Source organism: Chelmon rostratus, chromosome 7, assembly GCF_017976325.1.
Source record: "Chelmon rostratus isolate fCheRos1 chromosome 7, fCheRos1.pri, whole genome shotgun sequence".
In the NCBI taxonomy this organism is placed as follows: Eukaryota; Metazoa; Chordata; class Actinopteri; order Chaetodontiformes; family Chaetodontidae; genus Chelmon; species Chelmon rostratus.
In genome coordinates this window covers 25,514,653-25,536,841 of record NC_055664.1, presented here as the reverse complement: position 1 = coordinate 25,536,841, position 22,189 = coordinate 25,514,653, and the positions used below count along the sequence as shown (strand labels likewise).

The window sequence follows — 22,189 nt, the reverse complement described above, 5'->3', positions numbered from 1 at the left end:
AATCCCCCATCACTCCCAACCGACCCTCACCCTCCCGTTTATACAGTAATTATCCTGCCGACTTTGTTCTCCCCTCTCCCTGTTCTTCCCTGCCTCATAGTGGAACTTAATGGAACTTCCTGTTTCACTATCAAAGGCCTTGCAAGCCCACACGGGTGTCTTCAGTTATTCTCGTTGATTACGGCTCTGTTCTAATCAGCCAGAATGACCAAACTCACTATAGCAACAACAGTGATAAAGGTGTAAGCTGTCCCGTCTCGAGGGCGTCAACAGGAAGATGAGGGAGTTGTCGGTCAAACACACAGTTTTCAGATGAGGTCTAATGAGGCAAAATTAGCGTAGAGTAAAAGAAATGTGAAGGTTTGCACTCCTGAATCCAGGCTTTTTAAATGATAGTGTCGTGTGCATGCAGTCAATAACAGCAGGCCCATTGGGCAAAACATCACCTGACGAAAAGGTGGAAGAGACTCTGAAGATGCAAAAATGTATTGCATGTGCAAAAAGTGACACGATGTGAATACGCTGTGACAAAAAGTGAGCATTTTGGTCAAAGTCAGCACAACTGGCTAAAGTGAGCACAAGTGTCAGGGCGTATCAGGGCGTTGTTTTTATTTCTTGGCTGAACTATTCTTGCATTTAGTTTAGTGTTGGTCGTACGTTTGCAAATTATTTCTGTGTGAATGTCCAGAGCTCAAAAACTGACCAAGTAAAATGTTATTTCATATTTTATTACAAGTTGTCCTAAATTTCTAGGAGGCTGAAAGTTCCGGCCATGAACCATATTTTGCATTATAGACTGCAGGAAACAACAGTCATTCATCTAGCTGCTCAAGATGCCAATGCAGATAATAATATGCAAATATTTATAGATATTTATAAAATGTATTTTGTTTTTTGCTGAAGGCTCTGTAAACAATCGTACCAACCTCCTCTGTCATCAGATGGTATGCAAAACATCACGTATCCTGACACGGAGCCAAAGGGGGATTTTCACAGCTACAACTGTGACCTGAAGTTAGTGAACATAAAAACACAGTCCAACAGAGCAAGACAAAAAGCTGAGCTCATCCTCCACCTGTCACATCTCTGATCGCTTGTACGAGTCTCATGTCTCGCCTCGTGTCCTTTCATTCAAAACGCTGCATGCACAAAACATCAGCAGCTGAATGTAGTTCAACTTGCCTGCTTCACTCATGAACTGTCCGCCACTTGACTAGCTCCTCTACAGCAAGCGGAGGGGTTGACGAGAGCGCTCAAGACTATCACGTTCGCCCCTTCAACAGATATCAATTCAAATCTACTCTTACACTTCTTTTTTTACCCACTTGTCTTCTGTGCTGCTGTCATGCAATCTCTCCCTCTTACATTTCTCCCTTTTGTTCTCTCCTGCATCTCAGAATGTCTCTCGCTACTGCTTGAGGAATTTTCCTTCCTTTGAATTTTGATTCCTCCACGGTGTCTCGGCTCTCCTCCCGCCTTTTCTAAAACTCTCTTTTCCCCTTTTCTCTTGGTATCTCTGCCTCCTTTTGTGCGTCTCACTGATGCTCTCCTCCTCTCCCTTGATGTTTCTTTTGGTTTCTTGATTCGTCTCACACAATCTAGCGCTGGTTTTGATCTCACTATGCCTCTTTCCCTCAGTCTTTCTCTTTCTTTCCCTCACACTGTCTCTTTCCACCTGGGTTGCCTGTAGATCACAGTTGGCATGTCTCTCAGTAAGCTGCAGAGTTACTGAGCTCCTTGATTCATTCCAGCTATCTGGGTGACCCATTTCTGCACAAACTCACACATTTTAATCCTGTGAAATGAAGCACTAATTCAACAATATACCTCAACATGTGATTCTTTCTTCTAATCTTTAAATTTAGCCTTTATACTTTAAAGAGTACCACAGACGTCCACTGTGTAGGAGCAGGTCTCCATACTAAACAGACATTAAGCCAACCAAAACCCAAGCAGGAAAATACATTTTCCTTCAACCTCTGGTACCAGATAATTAAACTCCTGTCTTTGCCTGCAGGAGATCAATCACACTGGCACCAGAGCTCTGCTTACAGCATATAATATTCTCACTGGTGAAAACATTACAAAGTTTCTAGCTTATGGAAAGAGAAGGTTTCATCTTAGTTGAATCCCTTAACTTTATACTCTAAGGAAACATAAGTGAGAAGAACCTTAAGTTACACTAAATATGGGATTACTCACCTGACGCACCCCCAAAAAATATAAAGTATACAGAAGTATCTCCTAATAAAATAGATTATAGGATCATTGAGTTCTTTCACGTGCAGGATTTTAATGATAAAGCTATTTATAGGCATTTTGCTTCATAGTGATGACATGCTGCAAAGTTTTATTTCACAGCATATAAGCTGCAGCAGCGGAGACTCCCAAGCTCCTGTACCCGATTAATACACCGAAACACAATTAAGACATACTGACCATTGTTTGCAACTTGAGTGTGAGATCCTGAGCTTTTTATTCATCTGAGGTCTTAGTTTCTCTGCTGATAAACATACCGGTACATTTCTCCATGAACAACATTTATTGAGCTCATTAAATGTTGTGCATTGCTATAACCGAAACTACCCAACTGAACACGATATAGCATATTAGTCGAGCACCACCTGCAGTTACAACATTAAGATGTTGCTTACACCTTACTGCATCAATTATTTAGTGCTTCACTTCTTTACAATGCCTGCTTTTACTTTGATACTCAAGTTCAATTTGCTGTTAATAGGCCTACTTGCATGCTGTACTTAAATACAATTAAGAATGAGGAACTTTTACTTGTTCTAGAGTATTTCTATGTTGTGGTGTGACTTATGTCACTTCTGTATAAGTAAGAGTACTTCTTTCACCACTCGTTTAGTCCACCAGATTCCAGTAGAGGATAAAGACAAACCACAGGATGTCACATTAGATGTTCTCAAACTCTTCCTTGCAACCTTAATCTGATGAGCTTCCTCCCTATGAGGAGGAACACAACCTGAGACAGTGTCTCATACCAGCTTTGTGAGGGTAATGACATTTCTGAACAGACTACTGTATGTTAAACATTATCCCACTGTGCTCATGGTGCCTGAAATAACACTGAATGAACTATAAACATTTTCTTTGCCTAAAAGGGACAAAAAAAAAAAAACTTCACCTTAAAGACCCCTCGTGGACCCAAGAACCCCCCTTTGGGAAGCCCTGAGAAATATTTGAATATTCTCCTAATTGTCGCTAATTGGGTGGCGGTAAGCAGACACCCCACCCACCACCCCTGACCTACTGCGAAGCAAAACGTCGCCGGATCCACTCCACGTTTTTCTCTGCGCCCTTATTAAGCGCCGTGTAGGTTAAGGAGAATTAGAGGAAATAACAAGGCACAACAAACAAGAAGGGCGTGTAGCATAACAGGAAAACGTTGGTATGTGCGGGCTGAAAGAGATAAATGTGACGGAAAACGAGAAATCAGGACGCATTTCTCTGCCGCTGCTGCTGCCGCGTTCCCGGATCATCGGTACCTTCAGCGGAGGATGCTGCGTCTCTTGAGCCGCTGCTGTCTGCTCACCATCCGCGCAGTCTCCTCAGCGGCATCTCACCGTGAACATTAGGCCTGAAACGGGTGGAAGGCGATGCGTGAACAGGCTTTGGGGGAGCAGAAAGGTTGACTGAACAGCTGGAAGGTTTTCCCTGAGTTGTCTTTCTGCGAGGATTTTCCTGCGCGCAGCCCTCTCAGTCGCATCACTGCCGACTTCTGTGAGACGCAAAGGAGGAAAAAAAAAAAATCGGACTTGATCATCTCCTCACTGGTGAATTATTTAGGAGTATTTGTTCCTCAAGATCATATGGTGGAGTCTTTGTCTAACACCCTCCGTGCATGATCTTAAAGCCGGGCTTGAAGTCGCGGTGACACGGATGACAGCCGATGGCCAGGCGCCCCAAATTTCCTCAGAAGGGGGATGCAACCTAAAATAACCCCGGTGCCAAATGGTGAGAGCAGATTTATGACCAGGAATCAGTGCAATGGCTAAAAACTGCAGTAATGTGTCTGTTGGTCGTAACTGTTTCTCTCTAAGGTTTGCCTATTTCACCTGAACTGTCGTTACTGCTGAATTATTCCTGCAGCTTTCCGCACATCGCAAGCCGAGGGAGCCCTGAATCTGTGACACCTACGGCTTCTCCGGAGACTCTCCCCCCTCCTGTCCCCCCCACCATTCGGAGCCCGGACACGGGCGACTTTTTAATGGCTTTTGTGTTCAGAAGATGGAGGGTTTTACTGGTGCTGAACGTGCTTGCTGTTGCTGGGTTCATGACTTTCTGGGCCAAGTGCAACACACGCAGCGTCCAAGCCGCCGGCCCGGAGGCTCCGGCTGACGGGAAGAGGCCCCGGGGTAACGGGACGGCGCAGGGGCCCGGCATCAGCCATGAGGTGCTGCTGAAGAGGCTCAGCTCGCTGGAGGACGTGGTGTACAGGCAGTTAAACGGTAAGAGCAGTGTAGCACAAAATGTGACAGCACTGAATATGACGTTTCTTAATGTTATCTAAAGTCTGCAGTGCAAACCCCTCAGAGCTCATTTCTGGGCCCCTGAAACAGCTGGTACATTATCTCAATCTGTTTCAAGCATGTTTGATAAGATTATGTACTACCTGCTCAAAATCTGAATCCACTTCACTGATCTGCGAATAATGTGTCACCAACTTTTACCCATATATAACAATTCATCTCTGCAGATAGGAAGCAAAGTTCAACAAATGCTAAATGATTTCCAATAAAACACTGAATGTGAAATACCTTCACAAGTGCAAACTTCGGGTTTAAGTGGATAAAGTTAATGGTTGAGTTTATTCCACATTTCTGGAAAAAGGAAACATTTGAGCTTGAAGCAGGCAATTTCCTGCTAACTTTTTCAGTTGTCTAAAGTGATCTTTAAGGTAAAAGTCATAATGCAGATGTCTTCTAATCATGCATTGTACCAAATTAAACCCTGAAGGAGTAACATGTTTCTAACAGCAGGGAGGTCAGAGGTCAAGGTCGACTGCAGAGCAGGAGCGTTTAGGGATCCGGTGCCTTCAGGACACTTCAGCAGTATGTTTGCCAACACAGAGGCTTGAATACAGCTTATCACGTATGGGGATAGTCACTTTAATCACTCTGCCACCCACAAACACACACAGTCACAGTAAGGAGAATCTTATTTGATCCCTAATTTGAAACCGTGAAAGCCTTGAAGTTTGCAGCTTGCAGCCTAGAAATTGAAATGTTTTTCACTTTTATCACTGAACATCGTGTTTGAAATTACTGACCTCAGTAAGAGTAGGAAGCCTTGGAATAGGCCTGCACTTCAGCACTTTTCATAATGTGAATTGAGCTCTGACGTTCACCTGTTTTTACAGCCACTGCGTTCTGCATGTTCACGTGAGGTTGGAGCTGCGACGGGGGAGCAGGCTATCAGCTGTAAACCACAGAGTGCGTTACTGAGAGCAGAGCGACTCAGCCAGACTAAAGGCTCCTGACATGTAATCTTGTCATCTTGTTTGCCTCACCCAGGTCTGTCCAAATCTCTGGGTCTGATAGAGGGCTTCGGGGGTCGGGGTAAAGGTGGCCTCCCCGCCACGCTGTCTCCAGCTGAGGAGAACGACGCTAAATACCTGAGGGAGAAATACGGCTACAATGCCTACCTCAGTGACAGAATCTCTCTGGATCGGACCATACCGGACCACCGGCCTGGCAAGTGAGTACATGAGTGGATAAACTTTAAATTTCACTTTCAAGGTTGATTCACAACAATTACGTAACACTCATTTCTCATGAACCTCTAGTGGTATCTACCCATGACAGAGTTTTGGTTTTGAGATGAGATCTGTCTGAGGTTTTTGCCTCCAGCCACTACAATGTAGATTAATGGAATTTTGTTTGTGGTGCTGTTCAGTAAAATCACATTTAAAGTACTCTTATCTTCACACGATGTTCCCGGCACTGTGGTTCATGCGCTGAGCACACTGTGAACCATTTAGTTACCATTGGAACTACCAAAAAAGTAGTTCTAATGAAAACTGTTCACAATGTGTTCTGTAAAACTGGGATACTGGTTATGGAGAGACATGTTGCTGATGAATTATTTAAATGGAGCGTAGCCATAGTTCAGGCAGAGCACTGAAGTCCCTCTTGCATTAGCTGATTGGAATCAGCTGGTCCATTCATGCTTCACAATAACTGGATCATTCACAGCTATGTGGCAATCAGCAGACGAGTCACATCCAATCATATTTATGCAGGTGTACAACACTGCCAACTTGACACTTCTCACTGCTACTCTGCTGATACGCTCAAAGCAGCCCCCTCCAGCACCCCAACCTTCTCCTTATGTGCCATCTTTTAGGTATTGCTGTTTTTACTAATATTTCATATTCACGTATGTGTTTATCAAAGGATCTGGATGAAAGTTGAACATGCACCGTCTATATGAAAGTCCAAAACTTGCATGCAGAGTTGCACAAAAATTGAAAAATTTGTTTTGGTGACCGTCTTCGTGGCATCAGCCACTTTTCACAGCACACATGTAGTGTTTGTTTGGAGGGATCTTCATCTGTCCCTTTTATTCTCTATCTCTTTCTCTCTCTGCCTCTTGCTAATATGTGAGGTAGTTGCAATGGCTGGCTAGCAATCTCCAGGCATGCATCATGCATGGACACCTAGTTCCAACTGCACACACACACACACACACACACACAGAGAGAGGCAGTCCTTGGATTAGCAGGTATGAAAGGTACACTTTGAATTGTGAGTGCATATGATTGATTAATGTGCACATCCTTGTGTATGTCGGTGACTGTGTGCATATCAACTCCTCCACGTAGCTCTGTGCAGCATATTGTATGGCCCTGCATGGTACAGGTTCTCTATAAATGCTCCTTTAAAGAGTATCTCTGGCCCACATTGCTGGTTAATTGAGTAACAGCCCTTCCATTTGAAAGTCAGTGATGATGAGAAAGCTCTCAGCCCATCGCAGCCACCAGCTGCATGTGTGTGTGTTGGGGTGATGGAGCGGAGGCATCAGAATCCAGTGCTCTCATTTGTCACTCGGGGGGGTCTTTTATGTTGCCGGGATCAAAGTGGCGTGTGAAGCGTGTTAGGGTGTGATTTCTTCAGGCTTAGCAGCAGCATGTGAGCTGGAGTCTGAGGAGTCTCCTACGTTCGGCTGAAGGTCTCTTTACACAGCACAGCCGGAGGTGGTGGTAAAAAGAGAGGGAGGTAGAACAAGAGAGGGAGATGGAAAGAAACAAAGATCAAATGTCAAGCTACAAATAGTATAAAGAAAAAACATCATTTTTTGGATGAATTTTAAAATCTGCTTACTGTCTTTTCAGGGATATTACATTTATTTACACAAACCTGCTTTTCCCAACATGTTACATATATAGTAGAAAGGGTCGACTGATACACAGGGGCAACGGATTTTAGCTTATCACAGATATGTCAGTATGGGCGTATATATCAGCTGATAAGTAACAAGAAATTGCAGTACAGAAATGCTAAAAGAAGCCATCAGCTGATGAGCTGACTCCTACAGTCACGATCACACTCACATTCAGATTAGTCAATGAAGCTGTACTTGTAATGTGACAAGTTCACACTCTTCACACTTGTAATCGTTCATGCTGCTGTCTTCTCTCTGCTACATGCTGATGTTACTGGTTTCGCTGATTTGCACCATCCCTGCCTCCTCCTGTTTTTACCTCTTATTACCATAATTGGCATGGAACCTCTTGCTTTGTGCATTATGCACATATATCCTCTGTATCGGTGTGATATCTATCAGCTGCTTTTTCCTCTGCAGAGCCCCGGGGGGCCCTGGCATACAGTGCCTTCTCTGCAAGTGTACGTCCTTTTGCAAAAAGACATTCGGTCTCTGAATTAAATATATTTCTAACATTCATATATTCCATCATCACATAATATGAACAATTAAAGCCTTTGTCTTCGATTTCCGACCACAATCCTTTAAAAAAAGTGTCATCTCATCTCCAATTTTCATGAACCCCTTGATTTATTATAGAATTTCTTCTAATTTAAATTGTAATTGTATATGGTAAATAAGATTATTGATTGAATAGTAATAACACAAGACATGGAGACATGTAAAGGAAGGCCTTTCCTCTCCCACTCTCACTAAGCTTAGCCTCACCGTGCTTCTTTCCTCTTCAGTGGAACTCTTAAAACAAAACGACAGTGAAAAAAAAAAACAGGCCTCCTATCTGCTGCAGACACACTATGAATAGGCCAATCTGGTTGGTTAAACAGGAAGTGGCATGTGCTTTGCCTTTCAGCCTCATCGAACAAGATGTCAGCAGCTCCATGGAGGCAGTTTGGTCTTTTAAAGCAATAATGGAGGATGAGTGGAGCGTGCAAAGCCCGGAACGCAGGCTTCACAGGCATGTGTGGAAAGGTTTCATTTTACAGATGGTGTGGTGTTTTTGCATGTCTCTGTGCAGATGCAGAAAGGTCAGCTACCCGAGAGACCTCCCCCAGATCTCCCTCATCTTCATCTTTGTCAACGAGGCTCTGTCAGTGATCCTGCGCTCGGTCCACTCAGCTGTCAATCACACCCCGGCTCACTTGCTCAAAGAAATCATCCTGGTGGATGACAACAGCGATGACGGTCAGTAAAAATGGAAGATTTCCTTTCCCAAATCCCAAATGAGGACAATGGCAATGTGTTTTTACTTGTTTGGACTTGAATCTCTTGGTTCTTAAGTGAAAATACAATATTTGTCTGTAGAGGTGGAACAACGAGAGGGTGAAAGAAAGCTCCCAGCAGCCTCTCAGTTTGATTCGTGGCCTGTTCTTTCCTTACAATAATGGGGGAAGTAACAAACCAAAAGTCAAGTAATCATTCAGCATCCTTGTAATAACATTAATTTGTGCCATCAAATACTCAAAAAGGTGACACTAGACTTTGAGAAATAAAGGATTTGGATTAGTTGATAGGCTGTATCATGCAGGTATTAAAGTTTGAATACACATTTTGAAAGAAATTCTGTTACTCAGTCAGCTTCAGAGGTGGCAGTTTTCAGGTTTTCATTGCTTCTGCCAGCGATGCTATGTTTTGATTCTGTTTTTTTATTTGATTTTGGTGATTCTGTGAAGGAGATGCTGTATGCAAATTGAAGTTATGAGTAAACTGAACGATATTGCAGCATTTGAGGAAAAGATTTGTTTTGACTTCGGTGTGACAACTTGGTGGCTGCTAATCTCCCCAGGCTGATCCACTGGGATGAAAGGGCTGAAAGCAGCACACAGATTGCACCAATTTTTACCCCGATTGTCTCATTTTTCTACAAGGCTGTCAGAATAATGTGAGAGATGCTATAATCACACAAAAACAAAATCTAAATGGCTTCAAAGGAAGAGTTTGAAGAGTTTGCCAAGAGCGGGTTGACACTGCTCTCCTGTCAACATGAAGACAGGGAACAGGGTGAACAGCCAGTCAGCTCTGTCCAACAGTAACAAAATCCATCTACCAGCACCTCTAAAGCTCACTTGTTGTATCTTGTTTGTGTAACGTGTACAAAAACCCAAGTGTCAAAGCACCAATTTGCCGTTTTAGAGGGTGTCTGTGCCAGGCTGTTCCTTGGCGCTGAGCAGTTGCCAGGCAACTTGCAGAGCCCCAAGGAAGTTTCTGGTCCTGGCCACTGTCAAACTATTCCTTTGAGGCCTCTTCACAATAACTAACAAAGTTATTTCCAATGGACAGTATATTGTTAACAGCTGTACTGTAGGAAATAATTTAAACATTATCAGCACCGCAGGTAACCTACCTGCTGAATCAGCATCCTAAACTCTGCTTAATCTCATCTCTTGCGTACAGAGAGTAGGAATAAAAACACATACAAACATAACTCATAGTCTGTGTTTGTACGTGTTGCTTATATGTTACTCATCAACATACCGATACATGGCTGTCTGAAGCGTTGTTATGTGGGATAAAGGCATCAAACCTGTAGTGTGGCTTCGTTGGCCTGACAAGGTGATGAGTATCTCCTTGACAAAAGCCGTGGTCATTGCTTTTGAGGAGCGGGGTTTGCTGAGGTGACTGATGGTGTCGAATTTTTGCAGGGCAGACGAGCAGATAGAGGCGGAGCGCCACAATTGGATGTCACGGGAGAGATGTCCCTGTCTTATTTATTGGGCAGCGCTGCCAAGCTGGGTTTTGTGAGATGAAGGGACAGAAAGAAAGACGAGGGGAGGAGATGAAACCAGGCAGAGCGAAAAGGAGAGAGGAGGTGCGGTAAAGAAAAAGAGCAGGGTGTTGGAGAGAAATTAGCTAAGACGGAGTGAAACTAAAAAGATGGAAAGAAAAGGTTGAGGAGTGAAGAGGGATGAAGGGTTAGGCATAAGAGAAAAAGAGGGAGAAGGAAGGAGAGAGACACGGCAGTGAAGAGGCATCAGAGAATGAAAGGAGAGGCTGAAAGAGCAACCAGGCTATTAGAGAAAGTGGCAGGAAGAGAGACGGGGAAAGAATGAGAGATATAGAGGCTCTAAGATGAACGAGGTCGGAGAGACAGAGAGAGAGAGCAAGCTGATGGGAATCCGGAAGAGAGAGACAGAGAGAGAGAGAGAGAGCAATCAGAAAGAACAGAAAACAAAGAAATAACAAGGAAACGGGAAGAGAGAGATGAGATAGTCGAAGCGTTAAAGGCTGCTGTTATTCCATTTCTCTTATTTTCACAAATCTCACAAAAAAAGACCAAAACCAACAGTCGATCACTCAAGGCCGTCTGACTGCCCTACCTCGTCTGTTTCACTCAGCCCCTAGCCCACTGGTCTCTGCTGAAGACATGATCATTCATTAAAAAACTGTCACAAATACATGTTGTTTTAAAAAAAAAAAAAAAAAAAAAAAAGGCTAATTTTACTCAGAAAATAATGCATTTGTTTTGGACTAGTTTCAGCCATGATTAAGGATCCGGATTTATTATGACTGTTATTCCCACTGGTAAAATGACTTTACACCGGCTGTGTTATATGCTGAGATCTGGCGACGTAGCAAAAACAGCTGTCTGATGAGGAGATAAACACGAGCACTCAGACGATCAGACAGGTAGATATTTTTTTCGGAAGAGAAAACATAAGGGAACGGTGAAAGCATTACCCACATTGTCCGCTGTAAACATCCATCACGCTGACTTTGTGGTTCTGCTCTTCCTGCGCAATGAGCCATTATTAACAACATTACGAGTGCACTCACTATAAGTTTTACCTTTAAATGAAGTAATTTAATTTAACTGTAGGCTTGTTTACAGCCTGAGTGCAGTTCTATCAAGCAAGACCGTGGTTGCAATAAACCAGAATTTGCCTTTAAGACACATTTGGTGTTGTAGTGATTCTTTTTGATTGCAGGATGGTGCATGTGGGACGGACTCAAACTGTTCATTGTAATAAAGGATCATGTGGAGGAACAACAATGGAGGCCTGTGGCTCAAAGGAATATGCACACAGAAAATACGTGTTGCAGGATCAGTGCTCTGTTGGTTTTGGTCTTTTCATGGGATTTGACAATAAGAAAAATAAAGAGTATCGCCAGGCTTATCCTTCAAAACAGTGTTTGAGAGGCATGGCGGGGGGGAAGGGATGGCACAAAAGGAAAGAGAGACAGCTGAACAGCATCACTCCTCTCTCGCGCAAAACTGCTGGTTGGCTGAGAGCCAGTTACCCATCACAGAGGGGACGATGTTGCAGCGGCACACACAAGACGGGGCACGCAAACAGTCACACTGCCTGCACAGGTCAGCCGGCCTCACGCTGCACATACCCGAGTGTGTGTGAGAGAGAGAGAAAACACAGCATGGGAAATGAGTTTGTGATCAAGAGCGTCTGTTATTGAGCAAGGAATGAAAAGAGGCGGAGAGAAAGAGATGGAAAACAGAGAGCATGAGAAATGTGTTTTTGTTTTAGGGAATTTTTAAGTGCATGTGTGTTTGTGATGCAGACGAAGAAGGGTTTCAAGTGTTTGGGTCTGGGGGGGGAGGAAGGGCTCATGAGTTGATCGAGAGATCAAAGGTGGAGCAGTCGGTGATGCTGAGGAAGCTGCAGACTGCGTGGCGTCTTTTGGAGCCCCGCAGGGACCTGAGAGAACAGATTTATGTCATCTTTCTGTTTCTGTCTGCGCCTCATTTGTGTGTTTTTCCTTCCATAAAAACTAATCAGTGTGTTCTGGTGGTGGAGTTTTTTGTTTGGTTTTTTATGTCTGTGTCAGGCCTGGGCGATGTGGCAAACAGCGACAATAGGTGGCGTACATCACATAGTCCTGTACAAGGGTTCTGCATGTCTGAGGTGATCCAACTGTTTACTGTGCAACAATGATGATTTGTGTTTAAAATGTGTGAGCATTTTCTAAATGGAGCTTAAGAATGGTCCTCTGTGGACTCTACTCTTTACTAAACCATATTGATGTGTAGTCCGCTATTGGTTAAATGCAATTAACTAGTAAAGAATGCACCAGTTTTCTTCATTGATTAATTATAATTTATTAAATGATGTACTCAGAAAACATTTTTCTTAAGTAAGTCCCCTTTATTCATTCCTTTATAGTATTTTATTAATAATTTTGAAACTTTTTTTCCCATAGTTTTATAAATACCATAATTTAAATGTAAATGTAATCACTTTGTAGAGCTCAGTTTTTTTAAAAGCATCAGTAATGTAATTGTTTATGGTGACCCACTAAAAAAAAAAAACAGGCTCCTTATTATAACTCCATACATGGTGCACAGGTTTTTAACATTTCTTCAACAATCTAAAAACAAAATATCCAGATTGGCTCATGACACATGAATATAAAGTTGTAGGTGTTGAAAACTTAAAAATTGACGGACGTTTTGCAAATTTTAAACATCCAGTTCAGTTGACACCAGCAGGAAGGACGATGCCGATCTCTCACGTTTACCTGTCGTTTTGTTTGCTGTGTAATCCTCGTCTCGGGCCAGAGATTTACTTGCTTTTAACAATGTGTTCACTTGTGCATGATGGCTGCCTCACGTATCCTGCGTCCAGTTGGAGCTTTGATTGTGTCTCACAGTCTCAGAAATCAATACTACAGGTATACTTTGCTTTTTCTGCTTTGATCTCAGAATAACCTCCTCAAGTGTCGCCATGTTTATTGTTTACATCATGCAAATCTATAAGTTCTGTGTGGTCTGAGTTCTCTGGTGTGGCCTCCAGTGGTCTCCTCCAGTAACTCATGTAGCACATATGTGAACAAGCTGGTTGTCTACCTGAACGGACGGTTAAAAAGCAAGTTTATCTCCGGCCTTACTGACTGCAGAGCAGCTGAAAGGACCACTGGAGGAGTACGTGAACAAGCGCTACCCCGGCCTGGTGAAGATCGTCAGGAACCAGAAGAGAGAGGGACTGATCCGAGCCAGAATCGAGGGCTGGAAGGTGGCCACCGCCGAGGTGACGGGATTTTTTGACGCCCACGTGGAGTTCACCCCATCCTGGTGAGTAAGTCTGGCATGCGTATGGAATAACTATGTTCCAGTAGTTGATTAGGTGTCAGTGATGTCTGGAATGAACAATCTTCTGAAAACATTTTAGGATCCCGTGTTGTCTTTCCCAGGAGAATGAACTTTACTTAGACACATTTATGAATATTGGTGTTCCAAACCAAATAGTGTGGGACCCATTGAAATACGAATCATGACAACAGCAATAACAATAATAGACTTTATGTTTTACTTTTAGAACAGAGTGTTCGCTGAAAAGGAGAGGACAAAATATAGCAGAGGAACTATAAACCGAACTCACACAAACCAATTTCACACCTGAGAAGTTTTAAGATAAAGAGCAAAGGAGAAAGGTAGAGCCTGTAAAATCAGGATTAAAAGATACCATAGGACATATAGCTTGTCAAATAACAAACAAGACATACAGCAAGCAATAAAATAGGATATTGCTCAGAAGCCTGTTCATAAAAGTACATTTCAAGTAATCGTTTAAAAGATGAAACTGATTTGGCCAAGACGTAAATACTTGACTCTGACACCTTTTTGTAGGTCTCCTATTCCTTCTCCAGCTCACTGTGTACTTTAGAGTATGTACACAACCCAGTTCACTCAGCATAAATAGACACATGGCCTCCAGAGCTGCACTGAGCGGAATCAAATAGAATTTGTAATAAAGTTGGTACAACTTGAGGGACTTTGTGACTGACTGAAGTGGGTGAGAGTGGAGATGTTAAGAGAAGCTCTGTGCCGTCTGTCTTTTAGTTTGTGTCTGGAAAGTGTGTACATGTCTGTGTGTTTACACTCCTGTCAGGGCCGAGCCGGTTCTGGCCAGAATAAAAGAGGACCACAAGAGGATTATTCTGCCCTCCATCGACAACATCAAGCATGACACGTTTGAGGTGGAGCGTTACGAGAACTCAGGCCACGGCTACAACTGGGAGCTGTGGTGCATGTACATCAACCCGCCCAAACAGTGGTGGGACGAGGGCGACATATCCGCTCCCATCAGGCAAGCCCACTTCTCCTATATAAACACACACTTAGATCAAAGTCAAAATGCAACAATGGACATACATGTTTGCTAAAAAGGACAAACGAGAATCTCTCATTTCCAAGGATGCAGATTCATTCATGCATTTGCACATTCAAATGCACGGGCTTATCTTTATCCGTTTGTGTCCTCACATTATCAATAGTTCTTAGGGACATCCTCTTGGGATGAGTGAGGAAGAAATGACAAGAAAACAACAAAAAAGCTACTGATAGTGCTAGACTTCCTCAAAGTAATTTAAAAAAAGTATAGTGTGTAAAAAACATGCTGTAAATGAGATTTTTGTAATCTAATTTTCACCTGGATATTTGTTTTAAATCCAATTTCCATCCATTATTTGAAATAAAAAATAAACCCTGATAAATAACCAGATTTTTTAAAAATACAAAATGAAAATATTTGCTGTACGTTATTTTTAAACATGCACCAAATTGTGCAGACTCATATATTGAACATCTGCATGCATACTGCTTTCAGACAGACATAAAAAGCCACACGCACACCAAATATTCAGTGTCACTTGATTTCATATTGTTGTGTGTTCTTCATCGCAGGACTCCCGCTATGATTGGCTGCTCCTTTGTGGCCAACCGGGACTACTTCGGCGAACTCGGCCTGCTCGACTCGGGCATGGATGTCTACGGAGGGGAGAACATCGAACTGGGCATCAGGGTTTGTGTGTCACCCAGTTTCCTCTCGTTCCTGCTCCCTCTTTACCCCTGCAGGTTTAAGTGGAGCAGTGGCCACCGTAGCGTGGCACTGCTGATAAATGAGGCCCCATTAGGAGTCCTGGAGGAACGGTCCTGTGTGTGCCGCTCGCAGCAGGGCAATGGAGATAAATAGGTCGCATAGAGTGGGAAGGTTAGGCAGTGTGTCGCTGCATATCTTGAGAGATTGGAGTCAGTTGTTGTTGCAGGGTTATTGTGGGAAGAATATCGACATTTTCCAAATCTCTCTCTGCGTCGATGTATGAGTAAGTCAGTAAGTCAGATTACGGGCCGAAGTAAACAAATGTGAAAGGGGACACCTGTCGTTCCCTAATCAGAAAATTAATACCCAACTCTGCACCTAAAAAATACTTTTTATCCATCATCAACTTTATAATTTGGGGGACATCATGGCGGCTGTGTATCTGTTAGCTTGTTTTGATATTTTCTGCCCTCTAGTGGCCAAAAAATGATTATTCCTAGCTTCAAGTTAATTTCCCTGTTCTTTAACACCGTCTACCTGCAGGTGTGGCTATGTGGGGGCAGCATGGAGGTGCTGCCTTGTTCCAGAGTGGCTCACATCGCACGGATGAAGAAACCCTACCACAGTAACATAGCTTTCCACACACGGCGTAACGCTCTACGTGTGGCTGAAGTCTGGATGGATGAGTACAAGTCCAATGTCTACCTGGCCTGGAATATCCCCATGGAGGTGAGACAGCGTTCCTTTACTGTGGTGGCTGGTCATGCTAACCACTGTGCTGTTCTTTTTTTATTGCACATGAACTATTGGTGCAGTTGATGGAGATATAATGAGCAAACCTCCATGTGTACCACATACGTTTAATCATTATTGTGCTAGTAATCACGCCAAAATGTTTTAGATCAACATTTCAGCTATTTATGTTGGAAAAAAACCTCAGTAAAGCAAATGCTTCCCATAATGTCTCCTTGTTCTTGCAGAACCACGGTATTGATTACGGAGACATCTCTCAGAGGGTTGCACTGAGGAAGAGTCTGCAGTGTAAAAGCTTTGAGTGGTACCTCGACAATGTTTACCCAGAGATGAGGAGGTACAACAACACGCTGTTCTACGGCGAGGTGAGTCAGCAGTCAAACTGACATTAAGGAGAAAGAGGCCGGAAAGAGAAGCTTGTACATCTAAGGTCTGCTGCATTTGTTCAAGGGGATGAAACCACTGAGAACAGATGGGGTGAGAGATAGGGGGGAAAAAAAAAAGTCCTGAGGGGTTTCTAAAAAATATCTAAACCCCAAACAAAAAGACAGCTAGAAAGAACTCACAGAGCCCGTACCTGCACACTGCCAGAGCTGTGTTGTTGAAAATACTCTGTAATAAATGTTAAATCTGCGTTTGGATGCAGATCTTTATCTTAAACACTGATACTGTGAGATTTTTTGAGAATACCTAAATACTGTTTGGGAATATTAGGACTTTGTGTTAATTTAAACACAAGATACTTGTGCTCAAAAAGAGGATTCATTCTCAGTGAAGAACCTTGGAGCTCTAATCTGCCTCTATACCTGCCAAAGAGCAGTGATTCCTAACACGTCTCTGGGGGTCATCAGGTGGAAACCTCCCTTCAACAGTGTTTCGCCTACTTAGTCCCACTACACCTCCAGGAGGTTAGGCAGTGAACTCCGGCGTCCCAGAGTCACCCCCCCTAGTGCCAGTTCACACTGCTCCTACACAATCCAAACAGCACCGCCACGTTCAACTGACCCAGAGATGCTCCAGGTAGTGGCCAGTACCGATGCTACCATTTAACTATTGCTAATGCTACTGCTAACCGCTAGGAAGAACAGAAGAAGACAATACAGTTCCGATGCTACCATTTAGCTAATGTTATGTGCTAACCGCTACCTGCTAAGAGGAACAGAAGAAGACAATAACGCTAGATTCACCTATACTGTTAATGTTAATTGCTAGCTACCAATACTAACTGCTAAGATACTATCATACTCTCACCGCTTTAGCTATTGTTAGCTGCTACAATGCTACCACAGGCCTAGATGCCACATGTAACTGCCGATTGCCACACTACCATCATCTACCCCTGCCTCTCACCAACTGCACCAAGAAAAAGCGGGGTGGGAATACAAACCCTGGTTCGGGTAGGGGATAGAAAATAAAGAGGTAGAGTCAAAAGATGAAAGTAGGGATTGGATACAGACCCTTGTTCGGGTAGGGGGTGTTCGGTGTAAATAACTGTGAAACTGCTTTGTTTTCAAAAACTCTTTTTGATTTCAGATTCGTAATTCCAAAGTGAGCCACCTGTGTATGGATCAGGGCATGAAGGAGAACCACACCGCCACCCTGCACCCCTGCCATGGTTGGGGTCCTCAGGTACAACATGGACACCTGATGCTCAACAAGAGTGCATCTCTCACCGCTATCTTTGCCTATCTCTTGAAAACACACACACACACACAACTCATTAGTGTCGTTCACCAGTGAGGTGATTTACAGCTGTGTTTCTCACACGGGCTCAGCTGAAATCCTCTTAGGAGAGAGTTCTGCTGTCGGGATAAAAATGTTTCTGTGCTGCACTTTTTGTGCTGAGGTCCTGAGTCAGCCAGTGTCAGTTCCTCAGCCCTTCAGCGCACGGGGCATCTCTTTTTAGCTCGCAGTGATAAACAGGTGCTTCAGGGAGCACAGGTCTCCGTTCCAGTAACAAAATGCTAAAAGCTAGCAGAGCTACAAATAACTTAAAATCTGTGTAGCTCAGTATCTTTCCTCAAAACATGCACTTCAGTTGCATTTTTACATTATTCATCTGAGGAAACAATCATTCAGTTTTTATTAGTGCAGCAGTTTCTCACTCACATTTTATGCAGGTAACTATGGCTCAAAGTGTCTTAAGAAGCAGCAGTGACCTCTAGGGACCGCAAGTGGGATTTTTAGGATTTTAAGATCAAAATATACCTTCAACACCTGGACTTTGCACATCCTCTGCATGTGCTTTAACATTTCTGCAGTGGTATAGAACCAGAGCCCTCAGGGGGGCAACGCAGGGAGAGACTGGGCTGCCTTGACATTTGAAGACTGGATTGAAGCACAAGTCAAAGCTGTGACAGCTTCATCTTGCTGTTGATAACTTTTGACCGCAAAGTGAGAAACTGCAGCTCACGCTTTGTGTTCACATATCTGATCAGTCTTTGCTGTTGACTCACTGTCAAAGCCTCTTTAAAGCTGTAGAGCTGTTTAACGCTAACAGAATAATTGCTGTTTTGCCTTAGTTAAAAACACAAAGTGCTCAGATTTTCCCATTCCAGTACAGAAGCAGATACTCGTTTATTTTGGAATATGAACACCAGTTTCCAGACAACACGAAATTGATATGAGCAAACTAATCTCTAGAATCTGATTGGGTTTGGACATTGTTGAAGCAGCACTGTAACTGATAAGACGGGTGTGGTTTTACAGGAAATTCTCATCTACAGTATAGCATTAGGTCGAGTGCAAAGACATGTTTAGCCTCTCAGCACAACATGTTGGAACAACATGCAAAGTTTCTGCCAGATTCCCAAACTTACTGATTCTGAAGTGTACAAGACTGTCTACAACATACAGATCATTAGCGCTGTGTTGTTCACTCAGGTGCTTCTTGAGCTCAGTGTTAATATAAATCTCAGGCACAATAGGTTTGTTATAGAAATGTGGGTACCTGATGGGAAACTTGACAGTAGACACGCATGTTTCTAATCCTGTTGCATGTGTGCTGTCTCTACGTTTTTCCTCAGCTGGGACGTTTCACCAAAGAGGGCCAGCTGTTCCTGGGCCCTCTGGGCAGCACCGGGGAGGACACTCGCTGTGTGGTGGATGATCAGATCAGCAGCTTTCCTCAGCTCCTCAACTGTGACAAGGTGACCAACGTGAGGCAGAAGACATGGCATTTCTCTCAGGTTAGAAGTAAAAACTGTTCATTTTGTGTTTGTTCATGAGAAAGGGCAAATTTCATTGATTTTTAAGTGCTAAATGAAGTAAACCTGATGTGAACATTGTAGAAGAGCAGAGGTGAGAATAAGAATGTAATTGGTGGGATGAAATCTGATTAAATCGTTACCTTGTGAGGCTGTTTCAAGTGAATTTAGAAAAAAATGTTCTCCCACCAAAATGTTCTCAGGATCTTCTATATCTGGTACTTTTAAATACCAGTTGTCAAACTAATTTGTCATTTTTTGCGGTGTAATTACCATAAACTAAACTAATTGGCCTACATTTGAGCAGACACATTGCTTCTCTCCCCTTGTCTGGCATTTATTTTCTCTTTTTCTTTACTGAAGACAAAACCCCCCAAAAAAGCAGTTTTTCATCAGTTCCGCCTTTGAGATTTTAAAATCGAACCTTTTCAGCTGTATTTGCACTGGAAGAAGAGAGCTCACACAGAGAACACAGCAGACCTTCTGCCACGTGGATCCTGTGTCACCCAGCAGGAAAAGCAGTGCAGAGTCCAGCAGGAGCAGGTTTTCTTTTCCTGTGATGTTTGTAGTAGTAGCATTTCTTTCTTTTGGGGGTGGGCAGGTTTTTGAATTCATTTTTCAAAATGAAAACACAAATACCTGAGAAGATGAAATGAGAAACATCTGTCCACATCAGGCCTGGCTCTTGTCACACCCTGTCACAGTCACCAGGTTCACGGTCCACCTGTTAAACCTGATAAAAGCAGAACGCTGTCTGTCCTCCTGCCCTGCAGAATGAATCCATCATAAATCGAGCCACAGGACGCTGTCTGGAGGTGGTGCCGGCTAACGTTTACTTCGGCCACCTTCTGGTCCTGCAGCCCTGCTCCGGGCAGAGGTGGGCCATCAAGAACACCATGAAGCAGTAGTTGACGGGATGATTTCACTGGGACCAATGACACCAGAGGCCATTTTCAAGAGCTCGCGCCTGACCTCAGATTGGCCGAGGGCGACTGATGAGGCAGAGGCTCCTCGTCTTCTCAAGAAAAGACTGAGATGGATTAAAAGAGTGAACATCTCAGAGATAGAAGTTTTATGAAAAAAGGTTGTTTTTTACAAACTGGACATTCAAAATGATGCAAGTTTAGCATGAGGACTGTTTTTCTCCATCTGAATTTGACGAACTTTCGATGTAACGTTGCCATAAATCTTATCTGTGCCACTTCTCTATGCTGTGTTTAGGTTGAAGGATGGAGATCTGATCAGCAAAAACTGTGTTCTGTCTTACGTGGGGAAAAATTAGGTTTCAGTCTTCATCCTCAAAATGTTTCTGCAATAATTATTTGATCCTGTACCATGTTAGGTCTTTTAAGATGAATAAAAGAATATAACACCTGGAATTACATTTTCAGTAATATGCACTGATCAGAATACTTTGGTAGTTTGTAATAGGCTTCATCAGTGGTTTGACATTTTATCTTAAGATACCTGAAAATGAAGGTGTGCCTACTGACGACAGGCATAAAGTGAGCTAAACATTAATGCCCAAAAGTGTTTTTATTTTTCTCTCAGAAGTCTAAACCCTGTAAATATTAATAATTTGAAGAAAAAGGCATTAACAATAAATATTACTTGGTGTATTGGAGCCTATTTTTTTGCAGTTATTGTAAATCATGTCAAAAATCACATTGTCGAGGGCTACTGGGCTAAATCATGGTTTAAATGTTGTGTGGATGCATTTGTCTTTTTTTTTTTTATTATTTTTACTCAAAGCATTTGGTAGCACCAAATGCAGTAGCCTACATCTTGTAGCATGATTGTAAGTACTGTATGCACATGAGGACAAAGTTTAGTTGAGCTGAGCCGATTTAGTCTGTCACCTGCTGAGTGCCATAACTACTGCAGACGGCCAAAAGTAACAGGCTGCGGCCTGAAGCACTTTTTAGGACACAGAGATGGAACTGCAGTGTCTGAGAGGAAGATTGAATCAGTAATGGGAAAGTGTACGAGTACGTCAATTGTGGAAATGCTGGAGGCCTTCGAGGCTGGTATTGTTAATGTACTGAGATGTATATGATGTCATATATTCAATTAATTCAATGTTATCAGTTCTTGCTCCCAAGATTGTCTTCCAATAAACAACTGGTTTCCTGATTTTTGCACGGTTACTGTTTCTGAGGAGAGAATTACACTTTTTTTTAGGTCTTATTTTGATTGAGTACAGTAATCATTTTGTATATTTGAGTTTTATGCACTAAATTATTGAGTCGCTCTCAATCAGTAGATCAAATTGTCCTCTTGCAAAACTGTTATTTGATTCCAAATAACAACAACTGCCATGCTTGGCCACTTTGTATGTAACTGCTCCACCATCTGCATGGTTTTGGTCAAAATGTTTTCCTCATACTGTGAGACTTGCCCTTTAAATCATCTCTAAAAATAGACTACTTCAAAAGAGATTTCACCCTCAGCTCCCAGCCGCATGTCATCTGGTGCAACTGTGAACACCAGCTTGGCTTATGAGTAGTTTAATCACTTATCCTTTAAAAAAAAGGTGCTTCACCAAAATATTACACATCATCTGAGGCAGCGAGGTGACCCGACATTTAAGACCCTGTCCTATAAAATGAGGAGTTATGGATTCAGTCCTGAAGCAGCCGTGTGTCCTATGAAAAGTGTCCTTGAACCAGACGCTGAACTCCACTGCTTACCCTCACTAAGCTGCTGTGGAAGAAGCATCAGCTCAACGCTTAAGATGTAAATGAAACAGGAGGAGCCTGCTGGGAGCACAAGGGCCTGTTTCTAGCAGAGAGCTGGAGAGGGTGGTGTGGCTCTGGAGGACAGAGCCTGCATGATAACACAACACTGAATGCTGATCAGACTTTTAAACAACAGGCCTGCTCCTCTCCTCCTGGCATTAAGATTCATATATGTTGGTTAAAATCCTGCTAAATGTCAGTCAGCAGTTACTGTAAATAACACCGAGGGCAGTCTGATCAAATGGGCTCAAAA

At 43.0% G+C, this 22,189-nt stretch overlaps 1 protein-coding gene across 2 annotated transcripts; it reads left to right on the top strand.

Moving 5' to 3' along the window:
• The first annotated feature begins 501 nt into the window (after window positions 1-501).
• galnt17 (polypeptide N-acetylgalactosaminyltransferase 17) lies at window positions 502-21,354 on the top strand. 2 transcript variants are annotated; one of them, XM_041940780.1, is made up of 12 exons: window positions 502-3,981; window positions 4,117-4,475; window positions 5,541-5,724; window positions 8,486-8,652; window positions 13,318-13,492; window positions 14,310-14,507; window positions 15,104-15,221; window positions 15,783-15,968; window positions 16,220-16,357; window positions 17,526-17,621; window positions 19,019-19,180; window positions 19,972-21,354. In XM_041940780.1, exons 2-12 carry the CDS (start codon window positions 4,235-4,237, stop codon window positions 20,104-20,106), a joined length of 1,800 nt encoding a protein of 599 aa, XP_041796714.1. In that variant the 5' UTR covers window positions 502-3,981; window positions 4,117-4,234; the 3' UTR covers window positions 20,107-21,354. The 2 variants fall into 2 exon arrangements, with proteins under 2 accessions (XP_041796714.1, XP_041796715.1); XM_041940781.1 differs by having other exon boundaries at window positions 502-4,475.
• The last annotated feature ends 835 nt before the right edge of the window (window positions 21,355-22,189 follow it).